This window comes from Macrotis lagotis, chromosome 8 (genome assembly GCF_037893015.1).
Source record: "Macrotis lagotis isolate mMagLag1 chromosome 8, bilby.v1.9.chrom.fasta, whole genome shotgun sequence".
Classification (NCBI taxonomy): Eukaryota; Metazoa; Chordata; class Mammalia; order Peramelemorphia; family Peramelidae; genus Macrotis; species Macrotis lagotis.
The window spans coordinates 162,174,852-162,201,878 of record NC_133665.1 but is presented as its reverse complement, the minus strand read 5'-3'; the positions used below and the strand labels follow the sequence as shown (position 1 = coordinate 162,201,878).

The following is a 27,027-nucleotide window of genomic DNA, read 5'->3' as shown; positions in this document are numbered from 1 at the left end:
AAAAAGCATGCGAAGAACTGGTACAAAGTGAAATGAGCAGAACCAGTATCACACTGTACAGATAGCAGCAATATTGTATGATAACTGTGAATGACTTAGCTATTCTCAGCAATTAAATGATCCAAAACAGTTTCCAAAATGCTGTCCTTCTTCAGAGAAAGAACTGATGGCATCTAAATGAAGATTAAACCCTACTTTTAAAACATTTTTTAATTTTTCTTGCTTTTCGTTGTGGGAATCTGTGCTTTTTTTTTTGTAACTTGGTTAATATGGAAATATGCATTATATGATTGCACATGTCTCTATCAAATTGCTTGCCATCTCAAGGGGGGCTGCAAGTATGGAAGGAGTGAGAATTTGGAATCAATTACTTAAATGTTAAAATTGTTTTACATGTAATTAGGAGAAAATAAAATATTAAATCAAATTTTGAAAAATATTTTTGAAAGATCTGTATGCATCCTCAAAGAGATTATTCTGACAAGAAATTGTTCTTAAGCTTTTTGCATTCTGGGTACACTTTTCTGGATTTATGTAACCTAGAGACCCCTTTTCAGAAAAAATATTTTTAAATCCATAAAACAAAACACATAAGATTGCAGAAGAAACAAATTCCACTGAAATAAAGTGATCAAAATATCATTTTTTAAAGTTCATGGACCCCCAGATTAAGAAAACCAATTTAAGATTTCACCACTTTTGATAACCACATTTGCCTTTTTTGACTACTTTCGAAGTCGTTCCCAGTTCCTAAGCTTCCATTGCAATCTTTGCTCTATAATATTTTCCCAGATGGGTGGGACCCATTCCATGTCCCTTTAATGTATTCATCTTTTGTCATTCAGTAGATGAACCCTCTCCTCTGCTTCCCCTTCCCCCACCCTCTCCTACAAGTTCTGCTATTACTTGCAGGCCACACAATGTCATTCTGTTCATGTTTTCCCTGGTGCGCTCCCAGCTGATGTCCGACATCCTTCATCCCGTAGCTTCTGAGTCGAACCACAAGATGACAACTTGAAGATCGTAAGGCGAATTAGTTATGCTCTTACCATTTCCCATTCTCATTAAATCATTGTCAGGACAATGGAGTCATGTTGTGCCATTTCCTGTTCTCATTACAATTTTTGCCACCAAGATGAGGTATCAGAATTTCAATGCTTTGCATGGTCTTTGACAAATAATCATTGACCGTGATGCTTTGACCTTTAGTTCTATTCTCTATGTGGTTGCTCTGCCAGACTATTCTCTCTTGTTTATAGCCTTGGAAATTAGGAGGAAAAGTATGAACTCTGAATACTGCAAAAACTTTAAAAGGTAACTAGCACAGGCTGAATTACATTAAAACTCTCTTCTTTGTTTTAAGGACAGTGTAATCTTGAGATTGATGCTTTAAACCAAAATGGGAAATATTATTTTGACAAGCTCTTTTTGAAAACATACAAATAAAATTTCTTGACTTCCATTTCTACTTTTAGTTCTTTCCCCGTCTCCTAATAATCATCATCATAATAATAACTGACAATAATTATGCACATATATGTATATAACTTTCAAGATTTCAGAAGAATTTGCCTTATACTATCTTGTATTATCTTTGGAGAAAGGTGTTAACATTGTCCCCATTTCACAGATGAGATCATTTGGACTGTAGGGAAATATAAATTTCTCGAGGGCAGAGATCATCTTCATTTAGTTTTGTTTTTATCTTTGCATTCCCCAGTACTTAGTCCAGCTTGTATGTTATACATATTGTATTTAAGACATGCTTTTTGAAGTGAATTGAATTAGCAAATACACAATCTTTCTTTGAAAGGAACTCAATCAAATGACTATTTCCACTATTTCATTTATGCTTTAAAAAAAATCTTCTTATTCTTGGTATACAATTTGAATAAATTACTTCCCCTCCCCCTGATTACCCCTGTTACTTTTTAACCAAGGATTATTTTATAATAGATGGCTTTGTTCTTTCAAGACAGACATTTATAAGTTCTGTTTGGGTTTGGGAAGAAGTCTTACCAACACTAAGAAATGATTTCTTAACAAAATGGTCCTGAAGCTGTCTATCATCTATTCCTGCCGCATAATAGATACTTCACCTACTTACAGTCACTACATCATGGCTATAATTAAATTAAAATTTTCTAAAATATTGTTGAAGCTCAGTTCATCTGAAAATGTATGGTCTTTCTCTTAATCATGAGTTACCACCTTGTCTGAAAGGAGATGGTCACAAAAGGCATGACTTTTGGTATGTGAACAAGATAGGAAAAATAAAGATGATGTGATTAGTAAACAAGTATTTTAAAATAAATATCTTCTCCAATGCATGTCCACTAAATCTTATTTTGGCCTTTTTCATTTATTCTTTATTGAGTCTGCTTAAATATAAGGCAAAAGGCAAATCTTGCAACACAGTGATCTAATATAATCTGGTCAGTCTTTGATGCTCTAGCAGATTTGGTGGTGCCCTTCTGCTTCTAGAATAAAATATAAATTGCACAGCATGCCCTTGAAGGAACTGATTTCAAACTACCTTTCCAGATTAATCTGGAAAATTAATTAGTATCCCCTTTCATATGCTCTATATCCTAACTATATTGATCTATTAGCTGTTCTCAAACTTTGCAGGTTATTTCTTAGCACCATTCATTTGTACATGACTATATCTCCATCTAGAATACACTCCATTCTTGCTTCTTCCTCTGTGGAATCCTTAGGTTTCTTTCAGTCTCATTTGAATGGTCGCTTCCTATATGAATCCTTTCTCGAATCTCCAGTCAAATGCTTTCTCCATCTTCAATTTATCTTGCAGTGCTTCCTTAACTGTTTTGCCTTCCACAGCTTCCGAAGAAGGTTAAGTGTCTTATGGGTGAGGGTGGTTTTTTGTGTTGTCTCTGTTCAGAAATGAGAGGTATCTGCCTTCGGATGTTCGGGAGTTTAGGTCACTTGCCCCTTCCATCTCAGTTAACTGGTTATGTAGCTGTAGACTGGGTTTATGGGCAGAGGATCCCAAACCTTACTAAAGGGATGACTTTTTTCCATCCTCATATTGATGACCTTATAACTCAATTCTGGGTATGTTAGGGACAATTCTACTCTTGCCTCCAGGCTGTGTTTTTGTTTCAGTCATGTCTGACTTTTCACGACACCATTTTTTTTTGACAAAGATACTAGTGTAATTAACCATTTCCTTCTCCAGATCATCTTACTGATGAGGCAACTGAGGCAAACAGGTTTAATTGACCTGCCCATAGTCTCACAGTCTGAGGCCAGAATTGATGAGTCTTCCTGACTTCAACCCTAGCACTCCATCCATTTTATTACTTAACTGCCCCTATCTCCAGTCTGCAGTCCCTCAAAAGGGAAAGTAAAAGAGGTAACTGATGTACAAACATAGTAGAAAAGGCAACTCATTTTTTCTTGAAGAAAACCCTGGTAAGCATAACAGAACCATAGTATACATTATAAAATGATCAGAACATCTTTCAGTTCGTATTAACTCTAATGGTCAACTAGAGGCCATAATCGGAGCCTCAATGAGATGTAAGACTGTTTATTGCAAGACTACTAATTATCCATTTCACATTTCACATCTACTGAACAATCTAATCAAAAGGAAATCTAGATTGGTTTTTATTTAGCTAAGGTTGTTTCCACCCCTTCTTTTTCCTTCTCTTCTTTCCCTTATTACTTCCTCCTTCTCTTTTTTATCCTTCCTCCTCTTCTTCCTCTTTTTCTCCCATAAAATACACGTAAAACCCTTTGCAACTAAAATTCCATGGAAGGTTATTGTCATCATTACTAATCATATAAGTATTGATTGATTAATTGACTGGACTAAATGGATACAAAACAAAACCATTCTAAAGTCAACATTATTTTAAAGGTCCTTGTGGATCGATTTTCAAAAATATCTTAAATAGGAATACTCCAAAAGATCATAAATGATATCATATCACTGAGTAAGTGAAATGATATTTAAAAAATGTTCTAACTATATGTTTACTTTCTCATCTCTATAAATTCCTTATGAGAATGACCACTGCCTATATTAATGATATCCGCCATTGAAATCATGTAAAGGTAGTACAATATTTTTTCACAAAAGACCACATTTTCATTGTCACACATATGATGAAGAGCTATAGAAAATAAGAAGATTCTCCTGTGTTTATTACTATTGAATCAAAAGAGGAAAGATCATTTGACTCTAGAAAGTAAAAAATCAACTTAAGGGTTCTTCTAGCAAATATTGGGATAATATAAGATTCCTTGATAATCCCAATTACCAGTATTTGTCTTACTGGTGTTACTGCTATAGTTTATGAAATGTCTTGATTACATAAGCATCCAAACTGCAGATTGCACAAGATCTAAACAGGTCCACTTTTCAGTGGGTAAAGATGTGGTAGATGAAAGGAAACTGGAACAAATGATTAGCTTCGATGTGTACTCATCCAAAATGTGAGATAAAAAAAATGTTTTCAAGTATTTCCATGAACAATAGTGGATAGGGTGGTCACATATGAGAAATTAATTGATTGAGAGAGATGACATGAGCAACCTGGAATTTCCTTGATATCCACAAATATTAAAGGGAACAAAAGGAAGAGTGTTACAGAATCACACAGACAAAAAAAAAATAAGATATGAATGTCTGACAAGTTGGAACATGCCTGCAATGCCCACACCAAAGAAATTACAGAGCCATTAAGATATTAAAATATTTCAGTATTGAAAACCATTTCAAGATTAAGGTTCAATTGTCCTTACTGATTTGTTTATTACCTGATTCAGTGCTGTGGTAGTTTGATAGTCAATCATCAGATGCCTTTAGTGCTAGTCTTTTTTTTTTTTAAGTGAAATTCTAGGAGAAAGTCGACTTTTTTTACCAAATGCACAATTTTCAATAGGTGGTGATGGTGGTGGTAATCAGTGTTGCAAATCTTACTCCTATTTGATTTGTTGAATCCTAGAAGAAGGGAAAAAAAAACATTTTCCTCTTATGATCAGTAATCGCTTGAATTCCCGCAATATTTTTAATTGCTGAAACTGTCTCTAAAGAGGCTCTATGGAAAAAGCAAACCTCCTGTCACTCTATAATTGTTATTTTTCCAACAGAATGAAATAAGAACTGTGTGCTCAGTGTGGTTTGGAAATAGAAAGTGCTCATGTCTGAAAATGAAGAATCTATATTTTCCATATGTTGCTTATGCATCACTCGTCCATCAGTAAAAGGGTGGGGGGGGGGGTCTCTCTTGTAGTCTTATTTCCTAGAAATGGGACTTGGTTCTGTAGTATTTTTTCCAAGCTTCTAGATATCTGGAAAGAGCTAAAATTTTATTTTCCAAGATTTTTATGATTGCCAGATAAAATTTCTTTCATCCCAAGTTTGAAATGTTTTGAAACCCAATGACATTGAATAGGAATTCGTTTAGATTAAATTGGGGATTTAATAATAAATTTTCTATTTCTATACTTTGAGCTTTTTAACTTTATTCTTAACATGTCAGTTTTTTTGTGTGTAATTAATCCATCTGTTTATGCTTACAGAGGCCTTTTAGAAGAGAGCATTTCAAAATAGAATGCATTTTCCAAGTTCAGAATCTAAAATGAACCTCATGGATATGAAATTTGAAACCATGTTTGATCCTTTTGAGGTTTCACATAGGATCACACACTGCAAACTATGACTTATAATTCCATGTAAAATGTATCCCAGAAAAAGAAATATACTTCTTAAAAAAGTTGTATTTTTACAACTGATGTCAAGGATATAGATTTTTTCCCCCTTAAGAAGTTAAATGAAGAAATAATTGAGATAAAAAATAATTGAAATCATTTTAATAATTTTATATCTACAATGTAGGTGGTATTACATATACATCCATCTGGACATTTCTTTCAATTTAACAAACATTTATTGAACTATGTTTGGGACAATGAATTCATTTCTAAAGGAATACAGAAGTTAAAAGGATGGGGGCAGCTAGGTGGCCTGATGAGTAGAGCACAGGCCTTGAGTTCAAATCTGACTTCAGGCACTTAATAATTAACTGTGTGACCTTGAGCAAGTCACTTAATTCCATTGCCTTAAATAAGTAAACTTTTAAAAAAAATTTCAAAAGAAGTTAAATGGATAACGACCTTATGTACAAGGTTATAACTTGTTGATTGGAACAGTGTATAAGATGTAAGTGCTAAGGGTCATTGAAGTTGGATACCCTATAAAAAGAATCAAATACAATGGTTCTTAACTTGGAGTCCATGGATCATAGCCTTCATAAGTTCTATGATTTTGGATAGGAAAAATATTACATTTCCTCCACTAATCTCTAATTGAAATTTAACAATTCTTTGGATTACAAGTATAGTTAACAAATCATAGTATTATTAGCAGTACCTGGGACTTTGCAAAACCAATGGAATCAGACATTTTCATATCTCATTATACTTGAAAAGCAATTTTATGTCCAATATGGCATGTGTATTGCCATTTAAAAATACCATATCATTTAAAATTCTTATTTAAGCTAAGCAACAGTATTCTTCACACTCTCTTTAAAATATAATTGAATCTTGACTTGTTTTAAATGTTTTGTAATAATAAATCACTGACATTATGTAATGCCCACTATGCCCACTAAGCATTGAGCATACCAAATATGTCATTTGATTATCAAAGAAAGCCTGGGAAGGAGGTGCTATTATTATTCTCATTTTTCAGATAAAAAAAATCAGAGGTGAAAAGTAGTTAAATTACTTGTTCAGGGTCACATAGCATAAACTTCTTACTGTTGTATACAAGGGTGTCTACATTATGACTCCAAATTCCCTTTCTAATCTCATTTCAACACTAATTCACTCATGAGTCCCATGTTTATTTGAACTAGTATATTTCTCATCATCCTGACCTCTACCTTTTTTTCATGATTTAATTTAGAATTCCTTCCTGTTCAAAACCAATACCACTCTTCCCCATGTCTGAATCTTACAGTCCTAAGATCCAGTGTTTTATTGAACCACAATGATATTAAATATTTTTAAACATTAAAATGTTGTTTATTATTACACTCTAATTTGTATTTTATTTTAACTCAGTATTTTCTTGTAACAAACTTATTTATGTTGTATTTTAACTCTTTTGTCAATGAAGAACTCCCGGCGCTTTTTTTTGGTAAGAGAGTGGCTTTGCTCTTTTAGGAATATGGAACAACTATTGTTGATGGATAAAGATAAATCAGAAGCTGAAAAACAAATTAGAAGACTAATAAAGTGATAATGAAGAGCCAAACTATAAGGTGGTAATAAGGATGATGAGGAAGACAAGGATGAGGTTGAGGAGGATGATGATAGAGGTGGATGGGAGTGATATTACAAAGCCATTTCAGATCCTCTGCAATCTGAATTTCCATATTACTTCACTAGATATATTCAAGCACTCTAGTCTGATTACTAATGAATTTCAGAAACTTAGCATCATTTCTTACCAAAATGGCATTTTTGTGATGATAAGTTAGGCCATCTCTCATTTCATTTCTTACCTAGCCTTTTGTAACTGAATGAGCATTGTTTCAGACAAACTAAGGCCTGCCCAAAAACCTTAATTTAGAAAGACCATGGTCATCCACTGCACTCCAAGCCATTACCTAGTCATCCTGACTTTTGTCTTGCCTCTGGACTTGGATGCTTCTCAAGGAAAGAAACATGACTTTGAGCAACCATGCCTCACTTAAATTCAGTTTACTCACACATCAAAACACTATTCTCATGGATGGCTAGGTGGGGCAATGGATAGAGCACTGGCTCTGGAGTCAGGAGGACCTGAGTTCAGATCCAGCCTCAGACATTTAATAATTACCTAGCCGTGTGGCCTTGGGCAAGCCACTTAACCCCATTTCCCTTGCAAAAACCTAAAAAAAAAAACCACTTCTCATGATTTCACTGATCCTCTTAAAAAGGGAAAGTTGAACAACTACAAGAGCAACTATATCACTAGTGATTTCCATGTATTTATACAGGTTGACCCTCATGCAAAGAATGAACCCACCTCAGTTTCCCCTTTTGAAATTCTTGTTTCTTTTTAAGTCCTCCCTCAAGTTGAGTCTCCACAAGGCTCTTCCTGAACTCCCAAACGAAAAGTAATTTTTTCCTTTCAATTTTTTTGAGTAGTTAGTTTTTCTCTTTTACATTTTTACTTTATATCATTATTTGTTTATATGCCAACAAGGAAACTGTAATTAGATTAGAAGTTAGGGACTCCATTGCTTTTCATTTCTGTGCTCCCAGCTTGTAGCTCAGTAACTTGCCAGTAGTAAATACTTAATTATTTGTTGGTGATTAAGGACAATCCTGAGACATCCATTAAGGAACATGCCATCCCCATCCCTGGGGGGAAAAAACAAAACTACAGTTTCAGTGTAGAGAAAAACATACTATGATCACTTTGTAAAACTTCTTTTTTTTCTTTCTTTTTCATGTTTTTATCCTTAGTTCTACTTCTTCTTTTACAGCATGACTAATACAGAAATATATTAAATGAGATTTTACATATACAAACACTATATTAGATTATTTGCTGCCCTGGGGAGGGAGGTGGAAAGGAGGGTGATGGAAAAATGTGAAACTCAAAAGCTTGTAAAAGAATGAATGTTGAAAACTATCTTTGCATGTAACTTAAAAGTAAACAAATAACCAAATAAATAAAGGATTGAATGGATGAATGAATAAATAAAAGGAAGAAAAAAATGCTTTTGAATTTTTTAATTCAAAGGACCAAAGTCTCAAATAAAATCACAGATGTAGCCAACTGTATGTCATTAAATAAACAAGAACTCTCGACCTCTCTAATCATTTACAATAATACAATTATGATTTGCTTCTACATGAAGCATGTTCTTATCTCCCCAAAAGCAGTAGTGCTCTCCTTCTGCAGACCCTGTGTATTCATTTTGTGTAATTTGAACTATGTATATTCTCATATATATGTGTATTTCAGCTCCCCTTGTAGAATCCAGGCTTCTTGACCACAAGATCTGTTCAGTTTTGTTCTATTTTTCCCTAGCACTAAGTTCAATAGTTGGCATATAATAAAAACTAATACATACCTGTTGGTTGCTTGGTCTATTATCTGAACAGCACAATGTGAGAATGGATGGAAAGTCATGGATAAAAAATGCTAAATAACATAGTATCTCAAACAAAGCCCTGAGATGGGTGGGAGTGTTGAGAATGGAGAAATTTTTTTCAAGTAATGAAAACTGGGCACAAAAGAGGAAAAGTGAATTATTCAAGGTCACTTGGTATTTTTTGTGTGTAAAAAGCCAAAATTAGAATCCAGGTCTCCCTTTTTTCTCTGAAGGTCCTTTGCAGGTCTTTTTGTTCCAAGTTCTTCATACCACATGTTTTCTCTCAGCTAAATCAAATAAATAGAAAGGTAAATACTGGTGACACATAGGGCTGCAGTGTGGGTGTGTGTGTGTGTGTGTATAACTCAGGAAAAAATATGATTACTGTATCTGAAGGCTGACCTCTCTCAAATTAGTGTATTAACTGTAATAAACATCAACATAAACTCAGTAATAAATGTGTTTGCCTTCTTTGACTTTATAAGGGTTACCAGGGCAGAATTCCAGTGTATCACAGCTTTTTAAAAAGCTCTCAAGGGACATTTATATCGATTCTTTATTTTTCTCTCAATAAATTTCCTTATAGCCAGCAGGGACTTTCAAATAATATGGAACTAGAAAATACTAGAAGGTAACAGAGCTTCTCCAGATTAACCCCTCCTTTTATAGATGAGGCATTTGGGACTCTGGGAGAAGTGACTTGGCCCAAGGATGACAAGACAATGCGGACAAAGTGATCTTATTGAGTCATCCACATGAACCCCCTATCTTCCATTTGAACTGATTGCCTCCCATGTACTACACCGAATTCTATGTCTTAGAATCCCTGAATTATTTCAAGAGTCATCTCAAGCAACACCTTCCACATGAAATCTTTTCCATTTTTATTGGTTGCTACCTTGTAAAAGGACTTGTATTTATTTTGATATATGTATTCTTGTAGTTGTTTCATCCAATAAAATGTAGGTTTCTTGAGGGCAAGGGACTGTTTCATTTTTGTCCTTGCACTGCTGGTGCCTAGCACAATGTCTTTCACATAGTACACATTTATCAAAAGCCTGTTGATTGTCATATAAAGAAGTTAAGAGTCTTAGCTCAGAATCTACCAATTTATTGTGCATTTACTTCATCATTTATTTCAAAATTAGCCCTTCTGAATGACAAGGTCGTACATTTTATAACATTTTGTTCCTCACAGCAATGCTATGAAGCCATTCTTTAGAATTATCATCCCATTTGGAAAGATGAAGAAACTGGAGTACAGAGAAGGTAAAGAAACTAAGCTCCCTCAAGATTAGACCACTAGGAAGTGATAGGGCTGGAACTCAAACCCAGATCTTTTGCCCCAAAATCCACTTTTCAAACCTTTCAACTTTCTCATCATCCAAAGATTTGAAGTCTAAAAACTGGGTCAAATAGCAAAGCTTATATCAAAAAATTCTCAATGAGTCAACTGGCATGCAAAAAAATAAAAAACTTCCAGCTGGGTTTTTTATTTGTTTTCATATTTGAAAGAGAGACACTGTGTCCAGAATGAAGGATGTGATAGAAATTCAGTATGCTCTCTGTTGCCCTTGGGATGTTGTGTTCAGTTCATGGATAAAACGGAATAGAAGGGGAACAAAGATGAAGTAAAAACTAGAAAATGTGCTATAGAAGGATCATCTGAAAGAACATTTTCCTCTTTTATTCTGAAGAAGAAATGGCTGAGGGGAAACATTACATCTCTCTTCTAGAAGTCAAAGAGCTCTCATTTGGATGAGCTTCTTTTGCTTGGCCCCAAAATGGCAGAAGTAGTAGCAAACAAATGGAAGAATCAGTTTTAGGTTTGATCTAAAGAAACTGGCAAACTCTACCAACCCAGGCTTCATTTATTGATTTGTTGATTGTCTAGACTTAAGACAGTGATGGAGAAATTTTTGATAATGCAGAATAATTAACACTTAAAAGTGTGTCCTGCATACATTTTTTCCAAAGTCACAGTTGTGAAAACATTTATCAGTGCACTACTTGAAAGGCTCCTTCAAAGGAAGGTAGAGTAGAATAGATCAATGTAGTAAATATTGCTGAGATATAATTGATAGAATTTAGCAATGTAATGGATGGGAGGAAGATAGGAGTCAAAGATGACTCCAGTGTCTGTATGACTGTGATGCTTGAGTTATCCTCAATAGAAAATGAGCTGGCAGACAGAAGGAAATGGGGGGGGGGGGGGCTGAGAGGAGGTATCCAGGGAGGGAATTCTACTTGGCATGCAAATGATAGTTAAGGAGCTCAAGATTCTTATTTCTGTCTACAAAATCACTTCCATTCATTCAGGTTCATCCTTAGGAGTCATTCCCTTTCTCCTCCTCCTCCTTCTCCTCCTATCCAAGCAGTAACTAAGTCTGCATTCTGAAAATTACTCTCTCTGGACCCTTTTCTCCATTCTCAAGACTCCCACCCATCTCAGGGCTTTGTTTGAGATACTACATTATTTAGCATTTGTTATCAATGACTTTCATAAAGGTGTAAATGACAAGTTAATCAAATTGTCAGATGTCATAAATCTTGTAGTGATAGTTAAAATACTGGATGGCCAAATCAGGGTCCAAAAGGACCATGACAAGCTAGAATTTGGGGATGAAGATTATAGAAATAATTTCAATAAGGATATCATCTTTCAGTTAGGTTTAAAATAGTAAAGTCAAAATAAGATTGGGAGGTATAGTTAGATAGTAGTTCTGCAAAATATATGGAATTTAATTGTGAGCAAGCAATGTTATATAGCTGACAGAAAAGTTAGTGAAAAAATTAAAAGGTGTTAATTAAGCATTTTCCATTTCCCTGCCCTCAAGAAACTTAACATTATGAAACTGAGAATACATATCTGAGAGAATGTTGATGAAGAGTGATACTTTTGTTTGGAAAGTTATAGGGCAGTCAGTCAGTAAATAACATTGCATATATGTATATATATTTATATATCCATGTATGTCTCTCTCTCTGTCTCTGTCTCTCTGTCTCTCTGTCTCTCTGTGTCTCTCTCTGTCTCTCTGTGTCTCTCTCTGTCTCTCTGTGTCTCTCTCTCTGTCTCTCTCTCTCTCTGTCTCTCTCTCTCTCTCTCTCTCTCTCTCTCTCTCTCTCTCTCTCTCTCTCTCTCTCTCTCTCTGTCTCTCTCTTTCTCTCTGTTAAATGTTAATGTTAATGTTAAAAAGAAAGACAGTGCTGCCCTTAAGGAATTTACAATCTAATGGATTAAGCAATACATATAAGGGGAGTGATATCTAGGAGTAAAAATTTGGTTTGGAGAATTATAGAGATGATGATTGAATTCGTAAGGCATAGACTGGCAAACAATTTCCAAGAAGAAGGCAGAGTTGAATTGATTAGGGTCCCAGAAGGGGTAAAAGGATGAAGGAGTGGCAAATGGTTAGGTACTGAAGAGATGGCCAGGAATGAAGTATATTTGGAGATAATCACAGATTAAGTAAATAAGCAGTCACCAAGCAGGATTTTAGGGCAGGTGTTCCAGAGACAAAACAGTTAAGGTCTGAGGGGCTTATATTGGTCATGATGAGATTACAGCTAGTAAGGAGATAACTGGTCAGTAAAGTTGAGGGGAGGGGGCTGAGGGCAGCCAGGTGGCACAGTGGATAGAGCGCCAGCCCTGGAGTCAAGAGTACCTGAGTTCAAATCTGGCCTCAGACAGTTAATAATAACCTAGCCGTGTGGACTTGGGCAAGTCACTTAACCCCATTGCCTTGCAAAAATCTAAAAAAAAAAAAAAAGTAATATAGGCAGCTAGTGCCTATAGTGGATAGAACGCTGATCCTGGAGTCAGGAGGACCTGGGTTCAAATTTGACCTCAGTCATTTAATAATTACTTAGTTCTGTGTCCTTGGGCCCCTCCATTGCCTTGCAAAATCTAAAAAAAAAAAAAAAATAGTAAAATAACTCCCAGTACCCACTATATTCTACCCATATAAAGATGCTATCTGGTATATTGTGACCAATTCTGAATAACATATTTGAAAAATACTTTCGATAATCTAAGGTATAAGGGGAAACAACCAGGATAATAATAGTCCTTGTGACTATCATATGAAAACTAAGTAAAGAAATTGGATCTATTTACCCTGGAGAGAGTATTTTTAAAAGTTCTTCCTAAAAGGAAGGGTTAAGTTGGTTTATTTGCTATTTGTTTGCTATTTAGCATTTGTTATCAATACTAACAAATTCCTAAACAGAAGGGTTAAGTTGATTTATTTATCCACAAAGGATAGACTGTGGAACAATGAGTAGAAGTTGTAAAGCAGGGGTGGGAGAACCTTTATTTTCCTTCCAAAGCCCATTTAGATATTTATAACATCATTTGAGGCCCATACAAAATTGTCAAATTAAAATTTATCCTGCTAGATTTGGTCAAACATTTTATTAATTCAGTCCTAAAAAAACTAGATTTATTGAATTTTGAATCCCATCTGTGGTTGCCATGACAGCACCAAGACCAAATGATTTCCCAGACCATATCAGGCCTGAAGACTGGGCATTCCCTTTATGTATGATGCCATACACTAAAATTAGAGTTGCATGGACTTTTTAAAGAGTTGGTAGGTTCTTCCTTATCAGAGGTCTTTAAGTTATTGTTTGTTCTTAGTTCCCTAAGAAGAGCAGGGCATCAGGGAAGCTCAACAAGCCAGTGAACTGTATTTGCGTGAGGGGGCTGTGCTGTCACCAGCCTCACTTTCTCTTCCAGAGTCATCTGGGTCCAATGGTCACATCAGAATCAAAGCACCTGGAGATGGCCCTAGGTACAAGGGAATCAAGGTAAGGTGACTTGCCCATGGTCACACTGCTAGCAGGTTTCTGCTATTGGATTTGAACTGACTTAAGAGCCAGTGTTCTGTTCACTGCCTCTATCAAGTAGATGCTGGTGACCACTTGTCATATATAATATAGTGAAGACTTCATTAATTTAAAGATTGGAATGGTGACCTTTCTATCAAATTCTCTTTTTCTTTGATATCTCAACTGAACTATTTCAGTAATTTCTTGATTGTTCTCCCCAACCCCAGTCTATCCCTTTCCAAACCATTCTCCAATATAGCTGCCAAGCTGATATTCCTAAAATGCAAGTTATGATCAAAACACTTCCCCAATCAAGGAGCTCTGGTGTCTTCTACTGCCCAAGCTCATCTCCAGATGGGATTACTGATTTCCTTGGACATTCTCTACCAGGTCACAGAAAACTCATCATCTTGGGAAGCTCACTTCACCTAGACTTCTGCCTCACTGAGTGACTGCTTCTTCCCACAACCTCCATTTTCAGGAGGGCTAGGTAAGCCAAGTCTTCATTCCTCTTTGCTGCATCCTTGACTCCCCCAGACTTTCCCTACAATACCAAAACATAGGTTACCTTCATCTCTTCCCCTCTACTTTTACTTTTCAGTGCCCTTTCATGTCTTTCCTTTTGACATTAGGATATAATTTTGAGGACAGAGACTGGTTTTCTTTTGTTTTTATTTATATTCCAAGCATTTAGTACATTGTAAGGTTCTAATTAATGTTGTGGTCTTGACTCCTCTATTTGACATTTAAAGTCTTTCACATTCTGGTTCTGTCAGACTTTTCCAATTTATTAATATTCTTGTCCTCTATGTACTCTGTTTTCTAGACAAACTGTTCCCTTCCCATTTCTCTTATACAAATTCCACCTCCTGTCTCTTTGCCTTTGTACAGGCTATTTTCCATGCCGGGAAGACATTCCTTCCTCCCTTTGAAAGAGCAAGGTAGAGCAGCAGGTAGAGCATCAAACCTGAGGCAGGAAACCCTCAGCTCAAACCTGACATCAGATACTCCTAGATGTCTGAGCCTGGGTAAATCATTTAACCTCTTTGTCTCAGTTTCCTGAATAATAAAACAGGGAGTTGATGTGAAGATCAAATGAGATAATAATTGTGAAATGCTTAGCACATAATAAGCGCTATATTAACATTAGCTATTATACATGCTATTATTGCTTCTTTTTCTTTTGAGTCTCAAGTTTCCTCTGAAATCCCTGTTAGAGGCCACTTCATTCATGAAGCCTTTTGCCATATTATATGTCCAGTTGTTAGATTCTTCTCCTCCAACTCTAGCAACACCCTAAAATCAGAGAATATATGACATTCTACATAAGACTCATGCTCCCCTTCCTTCTGCCCCCAGATTGCAACTGTTTGGGTTCATTCTTACTCTTACCCCAAACAATTTAGTATTATTATTTTTGGCTTTCTGAATCATTGCCTCTGCCCTGGAAAAACTCTAGAGGAAATCCCTAAAAAAATAGTTTAGGGGTGACTTATGTCTAGGATTTCCCCCCTGCCAGAAATAGATAATTGAGAGTATCTTCTAGAAAAGATATTTATTATAAAATGTGAATATCCATTATATATGGCAACTATTTCCTCTGATTAAATGATTAAAACATGAAAGGCTTATAAGTCTACATTACCAAATACCAAAACATAAAATGATAACATGTCTCAGGTATTGTGCTCTCCTTAAAAATACAGTGAAAAAACACACAAACAAACAGACAGACAGATAGATAAGATAAATGAATAAACAGACAAATAGATAAATAAATAAATGAACAATAAATAAATAAACAAACAAATAAATGAATGAATGAATGAATGAATGAAATGGGGGCCACTAGGGGGCCCAGTGGATAGAGGACCAGCCCTGAAGTCAGTAGGACCTGAGTTCAAATCCAGCCTCAGACACTTAATGATTACTGAGCTGTGTGACCGACCTCAGTCAAGTCATTTAACCCTGCTGCTTTGCAAGAAACAAAAATGAAAAATAACAAAACAAATAAATAAAATAAATACAGTGTCATAGGACCATGAAAATATAGCATTTCACTTTCGTTGCAAATTTTTTTTGTACTGTGTAAGTTCATGGGTTCTAGGACATCTGGACAAATAAGTCTTTCTGGACTTTCCTTTGATGTCTCATCCTGGAGTTGGAACTTCTTTTCTGGGAATCACCTCCTGCTTGGCACCTTGACCTGAATTCAGTAACTTTTGTCTTCTTATACTCAAATGTTTGCCCCCAATGCAAGAAATGTCCATGCCTCAGACACTCTACTTCCTGGCCTATGCTTAGTAAAGAAAGCAGAAAAAGTAAAAAAAGAGTCAGGTCAACCTAGACAAGCATGTTCCCCCTACCTGTGCCCCTAACCCACCCCTTCCTTCTCCTTATGCTTAGGGTCATCATTGCTGCTGGGAGAAGATAATAGATAAATTTCTTTCCACCTTCCTAAAAATCCTTAATAATTATAATAATAATTATAATAATAATAATGACAATGATAATAATAACAAATGGATGAAGGAGTTCCAAAAGAGAGTTAGATGTGGTTCTCCTAATCTGCTCCTACAGACTGACAAGAGGCAATTCTTTCTGACTCTCACCAGTCATTTTTGACACAATCCCCATCATCAATGACCAAACAGGAGTTATTATGTCACCTCAATGAGGCATTTTTGGCTTGGGGTAGAGCACATGTTTTACATAAAGCCACTAGAGTTCACCCAAAGTTCCATGGAATATATCCCAGTCAAGGAGATCTGTAATGCCCCCAGACTGACCCTGTTGCCCATACTTTCCTATGTAATAATCAAAAAATGAAGACAGTAGGGAACTAATATTAAACTAACCCTGATAGTATTCATTATTTACATAATACCCCCCCTTCTGAAGATAATTGTGGAAGGAAGGAAGGAAGGAAAAGTGAAGGAAAAGAGGGGAGGAAGGAAGAATGGGTAGAAGGAAGAAGGTTGCTAGGAAAGAAATAAGAAAGGAAGGAAGAAAAGGTGGAAGGACAAAAGGAAGGAAGGAGGGAAGGAGGAAGAAAAGAGGGGAGGAAGGAAAGATAGGAAAGAAGGAAGGAAGCAAAGAAGAAAGGAAGGGGAGGAGAGAAGGAATAGAGGAAGGAAGAATGGAGGGAAGTAGAGAAAGAAGGAGGGAGAGAAAGAGAGAAAGAAAGGAAAAACAAAGGAGGGGAGAAAACAAAATAAAATAGAAAGAAAGATGGATAAATAGATGAATTGATAGGAAGGAAGAGAGAGTTGGATAGATGATAAATGTATGAATTATAGATATGGATGAATGGATGGATGGATGGATGGATTGATACATCCCTGAACACTCCAACACAACCCCAGAAACTTGTTTTATACTAAAAAATTAAAGTTCTAGAACTGATACCTCATCAGCAGGCTCTACCCCTGGGGTTCCTTGTTCTTATGGGAGGGTCCCGGAATCTTCATTTTAGGAGGGTGTCATTTTTGTCATCTCTTTAATACCCACCTGGCTACACTCTTCTGGATTTCTCTAACATGCCTTCAACAAATTCCCTCTCCTGTCTTCACCCATCAGATTATAATCTTCTTGAGGATTTTTTTGTTTTCTTTGTATTTTCTGCACTAATCACAATTCCTAGTTCATAGTAGGTGTTTAATAAACATTTGGTGCCTGACCCACAGACAGATACATCCAGACAGAGATATAGGAGTTAACAAATAGACTATTTAATCATTTATTAGGTGCAAAGTGCCAAGTTCTGGGGCTACAAATACAAAAGCAAAGAAAGCACCTGCCCTCAAGTTGAAGTCATTCTGATGGGGAAAGCAAAAAGGAGTTGAAAAGGGCAGTGGGGAAGCCTCCATTTTATGGAATGGTTTTGATAATGATCTGGAAATTAAATGGAATTCTAGTTCTAGACAAAATATATAAGGCTTACTGTTCTGAGTCCAGAATGCCAGGGGAAAAAAACTAGGGTCATGTGGGGATGAGGAAGAATGAAGATATTGGCTAGAATTCAGGTGACATGGTTGAAAATGGGGGTCATAGATTATGTTTTGTTTTTAGAAATACTGAGATTTGGAATTGAGAACATGCCTGAAAACCCCATCTCTGCCCTTCCATCCCTGACTGATGTGTGTGGAAGGCACTTATACTACTTGAGTTGTGTTTTCATTATTAGTAAAATCAGTAGATTGAACTGGACGCACTTCAAGGTCCCTTCAAGGTCTAAAGCTATGATACGAAGTCACAAAATATGTCCACGCCAAGGTCAATTTACTACATTCAAAATTCCATTAAATGTTCTTAATATTATGCACATATGCTTCTCAAACCACCCAACTTAAGCCCTAATTGTACTATATGTATTATGAAATGTTCTATGTAATATTTATACAAAATATATTATAATATAACATCATTTACAATATTGACTGTTATAAATAACATTGATATAATATATACAATATAAAAGGAAGGTAGGAAGGAGGGAAGGAAGGAAGGAAGGAAAGAATAAAGGAAAGAAGGAAAGAGAGAAGGCAGGCAGGAAGGAGAGAAGGATGGAAGGAAAGAAATATGGAGGGAAGGAAGGAAGCAAAGAAGGAAGTGGAGAAAGAATAGAAGGAGGAAGGAGGAAAGGACATAACACTGAATCATATATAATATTTGTTATATTAATATAAATACAACATGTCAAAGCTTTCTTGGAAATCTGAATGAAGTTGGAGCAGTTAGGGTGGTACATGGCACTGAATGCCAAATCTGGAGCCAGAAAGACTCATCTTCCTGAGTTCAAATCTGATATCATATATTCCCTAGCTGTGTGACCTTGAGCAAATCATTTAACCACGTTTTCCTTATTTCCTCATCTGTGAAACAAGAAGCAAATGCCAAAAAAACTCTTTGCCAAAAAAAAAACCCAAATGGGATCACAAAGAGTCAGACACAACTTGAAATGACTGAAAACAACAAAAAACCAGAAAATCAACATAGTAAATATTTAAATAGGAGGGACCGGATTTCAATAGCTATTCTTTCCCCCATACATTCTTGTAATTCTGACAGCTTCAGGCCCTGTTTTACCTGGACTGGGTTTCCTCTTTCCTGCAAAAAACCCCCCTGCAACCTCTCATTCTCTCTCTCTCATCATAAAATATTCACTTTTAGTACTTGTCCAAATCCAGTTCTCCATGGCACCCCTATTCTCCAAGAAGGCAGTGCCCTGTATACTGTAAATGACTTTGGCATAGTCCACTGCTCCACTTAAGGAAGCCCTGCTCACAAAATCGCCTTTGGTGACTTTGACCCTCCTCTTATTTGACACCATTGGCTTCCTCTATGTTGTGATAGCCCTCCACCCTCTCCATCTAACTATAGTTCCGTAATTTTCTTCCCTTAGTGATTTGTTCTAGTGGTTTATATCTATCCTCATTCTAACCTGTCAGTTGTCTATTTGCCTTTTTTCCTACCTGAGTTGACACAATCTGAAGTCTTTGCTTCTCCATGCTCTCTAAACTGTAGCTTGTATTTTTCTTCATTTTTGTTTCTTTTCCTGAAGAAATGATTATCCTTTCCACTTTCCAATCTCTCTCTCTCTCTCTCTCTCTCTCTCTCTCTCTCTCTCTCTCTCTCTCTCTCACTCTCTCTCTCAATCTTTCTCTTTCTCACTCTCTCTCTCTCTCTCTCTCTCTCTCTCTCTCTCTCTCTCTCTCTCTCTCTCTCTCTCTCTCTCCCTGATGTTTTCTTTTTGCCAGCTATTTATTTTTAGCTCTTTTTTTTTCCTTCCCACCCATCCACAAGTGAAACTTATATAGCATTGCATAAATGCGTCTGATCATACCTATAGAAGATAATCCCCAAATTTCCTTAAAGGTAGGGCATGTCTTCAACAGATGATTATTCTCCTTCTCTTTGCTTGTGAAAAGGTATTCAATTTAATTTCATGAACCTCTGACCAAGAATTATTAATGCACAGATAGAAGTACCAGATCTAAAAAACACCCTCTCCCCCAGCCCAGAAAAGAAGTTATCAAAGCCCACCTGGAGCTAAAGGAGTAAAGATCATCATTTCCTCTTCTTGAAGTCACAAAAAAGTTTTCCACCATCTCAAGTAAAGAATCAGTATTCCCTTTCAATGCTGTGCCTTAGGAATCCTCATGTTTATAACACTTCTCGACTGGAATAAATCTCCTTGCTGATTATCACAGCAGTTGGCCTGATGCCACCAACAGTTCTGGGAACAGTGTTCAATCAATGTGTAAACCAGTGAAATGCCAGGAACTTTTGGAAGACCAAAAAGGGTGATTAGTTTTTGAAGAATAAACAATAGTAAAACATTGAGAGCCTCCTCTCTCAAACAGTGCCGCATGGAATTTTCCATGATTTCAAACAGATCCAGAACGAAGTTATACTTTGAGCTGTAGGTACTAGCAATTGATTTATGTTTTGTTATACTATTAGAGCACATTTAAGCAAGGCAAAGTATATCATTTGGCGTTTAAAAGAAATAAACACTTTTATTATTAAAAGTAATATGTTTGGAATAGTGCTATCAACACACTTTTATTTATAATTTAATAAGAAACTTGAGCTATAAAAATGAGACGTTAAGAAAAAAGATAAAAATAAAATGGCAGGAGCTGAAATCCTCTGATTTTGGCTAGGAACATTTAGGCTAAACATCCTCAGATTTTAACACTGTTGGGCGTATTTTAAACTAAGAGGTAAGATTCCTTTGGAGTATTTTGTGGGTTGAATGACTGTTTTAAAAAAGCACACCTTAGAGAAATGTAAATAGAAACAAGAACCGCAAGCTTAGTTTTCCAGGGAGAAATGAAGTCGTTAGTTTAGTGCGTATTTCTTTAAAACAAGCATTACTTAAATTTATGCACTGTCAGTTTTGAGGAATAGGTGTATAAAATATATTTGAAAAAACTATGATTGGAATTTGTGGACAAAAGAGTTTAGAACCCTTTATATGTTTGTTAGCATTCTGGCATTTGTGTATTGGGAGCTTAGCATGATTGGGTTATTCATAGGACTTCATCAAGTTTGTCCATTTTCTATGATTTCAATTTGAAATGTCAGATGTGTGTCAGGTGCTTGGAAGGGAAAATGGGCATTTGACCAGCTCTTGCCTAGTAAAATTGACATATAAACCAAAAGGATCATTTGAAGATGTTTTGAGAATGGAAGGGTTCAAATCATTTGTGCTCTGGCACTCATTGTAGCACTACTTTGATCACTTTGAAAGTAGTAGGAATATTTTCCCAGTAGAAATTTCTATCTGACCCCAAAGGACAAGAGGGATAATTTGTAGGGAAATTGGAGAACAACCCGATTGGCAAGTTGGAGCAGACAAATCAAATGAATTACATTCAATCCGATTTCAACCCCTTAATTTAATTTATTTAATACAACAATGAGAAGAGAAAAGCCAAGAGAAAAAAAATTCACATAAATCATAAGTATTGCTTCCTTGAAACAATTGACATGAAGCTTCTTTCATGATAGATTTTTTCCTTAAAATTTATATTTTGTTAATTTTGTTTACACTTTCTATATTTATTTTTCATTTCTTCATCTATGAAGTGAAATGCACTTCCTTCCTCTCAGTATTATTGTGAGGAAAATCATTTGTGAATCTATAAATTTGAACTCTAGTTAGACAGCCCACATTGCCTAGTGCAAACCATTCTCAGCTTGGAACTGGGAAAACATGGGTTCAAATCCAACTTCGGATACATGAAGATCTTGTCTCAACTCAGTCTCCCCTCTTTTCCAGATCTCAATTCCCCTCATCTATGAACTAGGTCACCTGAAGTAGCTACCTTCTGTAGCAGTTGTGAAGATAAAATGTGATTAATATGTACAATATACCATATTTTAATATTATATAAATTTTAATTATTATTAGGAAACACTTCCTTTGAGGAATGGTATAAAGTTAAAATATCAAGTGCTATAATTTGAACTGAAAAACAATATGGTAGAATTGAGAAAGAGCTGACCTTAGAGTCAGGAAAGCCAAGTTCAACACTGGCCTCCCTCATATCCTGGCTAGGTGAACCTGGGCCAGGCCCTTCACCTCCAAGTATCCCAGGAAATACTCTTACAAGTTGCAATTGAGCTATATTGGTAGAAAAGACTTTCTTAACAGACAGTTCCCTACACTAAGAAGCCACAGACCCCGATCAAAAATTACATGAGTTAAGATAAGTAAAATTAAAGAATTTCCTTCTCTGAAGTTTATTAGAAAATAATTCATTGCAGGAATGCTAGGTTTCATATTTTAGTGTGTAAGAACACTAAAATTCTCTTAGAATTGAATGGAATATACATGTACACACCTACTCATACCATATATATTATATATAATATTATATATATATATATATATATAAATACATGTATAACATACCAATAGTTATTTTAAAGTATGGAAAAATAATGGGGAACCTTTAGTTTTCAATTTATTATTTTGTTGCCAAGGCAATATAATGTACTCCTATTTTTTGTATGTTATTTTTTTAAATAAAAAAACATATGTCCATCATATGTCTATCAGAGGAAACAAAAGATGTTGAGGAAAAAGTATAAATTCTCTTTTAACTTCCAGAAAATTCTACCATATGAGTTTTAGTCTTCTATCATTACCCCTCTCTCTAATATTTACTTCTCCTTAACCAATTCTTGATTGTCCCCATGCTGTCCAATTCCTTCATTCTTAAGTATTTTCTGGGGCCATCACTCTCACCCTTCCTGCCCTCTTCTCCTTTCCCAGTCTTGATGCCTCAATAAACCAGCTAACTCTATTATCCTCTACTCTATATTACCTTGCTCCCTTGTATTATTGATTTTCATTCTTTTTTCAGAGTCCAATATGAGTAATCTTTCCCTTGCATTATACTTAGAATCTTGCTGGACAGAGATGGAGAAAGTCATAAAATTGTTCAAAGTGAGTCTACTGTATAGTTATGATTTTTTGTTTGTTTTTATTTCAACTAGACCCTTATCATTACAAGGCCATCTTTTTATTCTTCCATGATCAGTTCTCTACGTATTACTCACCATGCATCCTATTCCCAATTTTTTTCAATTCTTTCTCTTCTCCCCACTTTGTCTTCCATGAACTTTGCCTCATATTTCACTGAAAAAAAAGAGAAATCATTCTCGCTGATTTTTCCTGGTTTTCCTCCTTCTTCTCTGAACACTTCACATCAATCTCCTTTGCTGTATTTTCTTCCCTGTCATATTCAATGCCTGTTAGTGTAACCTAATAATCTGGAATGATCCTTCTTTGAAAAAAAAAAACCAACTATATTCCTTCAGTTTTTTTATCTCATCAGCTTCCAAAGTTAAATAATTATTTCTATTCAGATAACTCCCAGATCTTAGTATCTGTATCTGTCTCTCTCTGTCTCTGTCTCTCTATCTCCATCTCTGTTTCTGTCTTTGTCTATCTCTGTCCTTTTCTGTCTCTGTCAATGAATCTCTCTGTCTCTGCCTCTTTCTCTAAATCTCTATCTCTGTGTCTCTGTCTTTTTTGTCTGTCTGTCTGTCTGTCTGTCTGTCTGTCTGTCTCTCTCTCTCTCTCTCTGTCACATGCTAGTGATCTCCAGTTGATCTCTTTCTAGGTACATATCATCGGATTTTCTTTCCTTATCTTAAATGTTAAAAATTTGTTCAATATTTAAACTAGCCCCACCCTCCCCCCTACCCACACTTCTAACAAACATTATTATTGTTGAGGCTACCCCCCTCCTTCTAATCATCCAGACTCATGAACTCCACACCATGCTGAATTCCTAACTCTCATTCATCCTACATATTTAATAATTGGACAAATTTTGTCATTTATCTCCACAATACCCCTCGCCTTTGACTCCTCTTCTCCAATCATACAACTACATTCCTCATATTTTCCATCAACACCACTCACTCAGTCTATTACCATTTTGGCCTGATTGACTTCTCTCTCAACTCTCCCTATGCTCTAATCCATCCTCTACTAAGCTGCCAAAATGATTTTTTCCAAAAGTTTAGTTTTGTTCATATCACCTCTATAATCAATAACCTCCAATGGTTCCCTCCAAGTATTACATATAAAACCCATTAGGAATTGAAAGCTTTTTTACAACCTGGCTTCTTCTTCCTTCGTCTTTCTAGTTTTCTTTCACATTCAAACCCTCCATATAGTTTATGGTCCAGTCCCATTTCCCCACTTACTATCTATCACACATCATTCTATCTCTCCTACATCTGAGCCTTGCTACTGACTGTTCCTTCTCACTCCATGCCCTCATCTGGAATTATCTCACTCCTCACCTCTAGAATTCCTAGTTTCCTTGAAGACAGTTAAAAAACCACCTTCTGCAAGAGCTTTTTCCCAGGGTATCTACTTTGTCTGCTTCTTCTACATAGTCATTTATGCACTGATCAATGGGTCTCATTAGAATGTAAACTCCTTGAGGCCAGGCACTCTTTTCACTTTTTCATTTGTATGCTCAAGACTTAGCCTGTTTTCTGACCCATAAAGATTACATAATTAATGTTTGTGAATTGTGAAAGGATTCTGAGAACCTGGTACAATCCTCTAATACCTCTACCTAGATTTTCCTTTCATCTTAAGAGGCTAGTGATTTATTTACCACCTACAATGTGCCAGTCACTGTGCTAAGCACCTTATAAATATTATCATATTTGAAAATGAAGTTGGCAATTAATTATGCTGGAATGCCACAGTAGAGGTTATACATTCCCATTTCAATAATGCAAATTTCCCATTGACTTAAGCTTCTATATGTTTCAGTGTCTTATATCTAAGAAGATTTGGTATTTTTTCAGTGAGAACATACTCATTTCAGCCATCTTATACAAAGTACTGATTTAAAAAAAAATGTGTTTAGCACAAACTTGACCTATTTTAGCTAAGAAAGCAACTTTTTAAGTGTTTACTTGACTGGAAGGTTTTTTCTCCTATGTTAAAAGTAGAATTTTCTTCCTTTCCTCCCACCCCACTCCAAATAGCCAAGGTTCTTGGGATGATGGATTTTTAGGGGATAAGGACTTCTTGTTTAAAGATAAGGAAAATGAAACCTAAATGTTTTAAACTTACCTTAAAAATTTGAACCTGAGTTTTCTGATTCCAAGTACAAAGGATTTTCCACTATTCCAAGCTGCCTCCAATGTAAAGGACCATGTGGTCCTTTACACACACCTTTCAAAAACTTTGCATGTAGGAATCACTGAAGATTGGAGCTCAAATGCACCATATTCAGTTTTATCCTTTAAAACACATTTTGAGATTTTTTTTTGTTGTTGTTATTCCTTGATTCTGAATGCTGTGTGAGACAGCCATTTCTGTGGGGGCGTCTAAAATATTCTTTACCCTTGTGAATAACGAAGCCACATTTTCATAATGGAACCAAACTCAAAAGTGGCATGAGGAAATCTGGAGAAAACTATAAATAAATGCTCAGTAAAATAAGCAAAAAAAATAAAGCACTCTATTTCAGATTTAAAACATATTTCCACTCTCAATTAGGAATGTAACTTTCCTGGGAATTTATTTTGTCCTGACTTCTTTCTTACAGGAATGAAAGACCAGGTGACTAAGTGTCTTCATTGCTCTCTCAAAGGGTACATAATCCTTTCCTTGGACTGATCTTGGCATTCCCAGTTGGCTTCCTGATACATATTTTCATCTTTTGATTTTGCCTTGAGAATGTGGCATTCCTGGATGTATCTTGTAATGTTTTCTTTTGCTGTTGTAGCCTGGGAGATGATTTTTCCAAGATAAAATCCATTACACAACCTTTTAAATCTCTTGGAGGTTCCATCCATTTCTGCACAGGTCACTCATTTCACAGGCATAGATTTTTCTTTGGAATTAGTTCTTATCTGAAGAGTATTATTAGGATGAAAATATTTCATGTCATCATAAAAATAATTCCTCTTGTAAATGAACTTGCCTTTAAAAAACTGAAAAGGACTTTGTTGTAAAATACTTTAAGGAAAAAAATTAATTGCCCCTCTAGTATCCTCAAACATCATATCAGGTTGCATATAATCATTATAGAGCTATATCTTCTGACTTATAATTGGACAGTAATAAGAAACTCTCCAAATATTTCTTTTATTCAACTAAATTAATTATTATAATTGAAAATCCTCTTCCAGGCCCTGAGAAAGATATTCAAATGGATCTATTGACCAATTTCCATTGATTTGGGAATTCCCTTCAATGATGATGCAAATTTTCTCCATGCTTGCCCATCTTTTGTGTCACCTTTTCACCTTGTCCCGGCCACTATTAAATTTATAGACTAGAAGGGGGAACATGACACATACATAAATAGCTGTTTGTAATAGGAAGTAGAAATTTTCAGTACCTTGTTGCCTTTTCATTGATGGTAATCATTGCCTGGCAGAACATACTTTCCAGAAAAATAACAATGGATTAGTCCCTTTACTAAAGAATTAAGGTTGGGGGGGGGGGGGGCTAGGTGGTGACTAAGTGGCGCAGTGGATAAAGCCCTGGCCCTGGAGTCAGGAGTGCCTGGGTTCAAATCTGGCCTCAGACACTTAATAATGACCTAGCTGTGTGGCCTTGGGCAAGCCACTTTACCCGTTTGCCTTGCAAAATCCTGAAAACAAAAAGAATTTAGGTTTCAGGCTTCTAGGCTTTGGGATTCTGGTGTGATGATATGACTCTCAGATATCCATAGCACCTATTAGACTTTGAGACTTTTTTTTTTTAAATCAATGACTAATTCATTATAGCCTTCTTTTCTCTAATTTATTGTTCTGTACAAATAAATTCAACATGGGGAATTAAAAGTAGGGGACTCATACCCTCCAAGGATTGAAGGTGGGGTTTTAAGGATCTGCTACTTGCTTTAGTTCCCTCTTGTGCTTTATTTTAAGAATGTCCTTTTTACATACTATGAGATCATGGCAAAGTTGGCAGCAGATCCAGATGAAAAATGCAGGTCATTAGAAGTAATTTTGAATAAAGATTTCTAAGATCCAAATATAGCAAACTGATATTGTTGTTCAG

General features: G+C 35.8%; 1 protein-coding gene across 6 annotated transcripts in view; it reads right to left on the bottom strand.

Annotated features, from left to right (window-relative positions):
* MDFIC2 (MyoD family inhibitor domain containing 2) overlaps positions 1–20,216 on the bottom strand; it is a 332,530-nt gene extending 312,314 nt beyond the window's left edge. For 5 of the 6 annotated variants that reach the window (XR_012470999.1, XR_012471001.1, XR_012471000.1 and 2 more), the window contains exons 1-2: positions 20,007–20,216; positions 4,792–4,975 (exon numbers count right to left, since the gene is read on the bottom strand). Coding sequence is in view for 2 of the 6 variants with exons in the window: in XM_074198749.1 (XP_074054850.1) it covers positions 4,792–4,827 (36 nt within the window). In the remaining 4 variants the exon portion in view is untranslated. The other variant, XM_074198750.1, reaches the window with a different exon arrangement.
* Between the last annotated feature and the right edge of the window lie 6,811 nt (positions 20,217–27,027).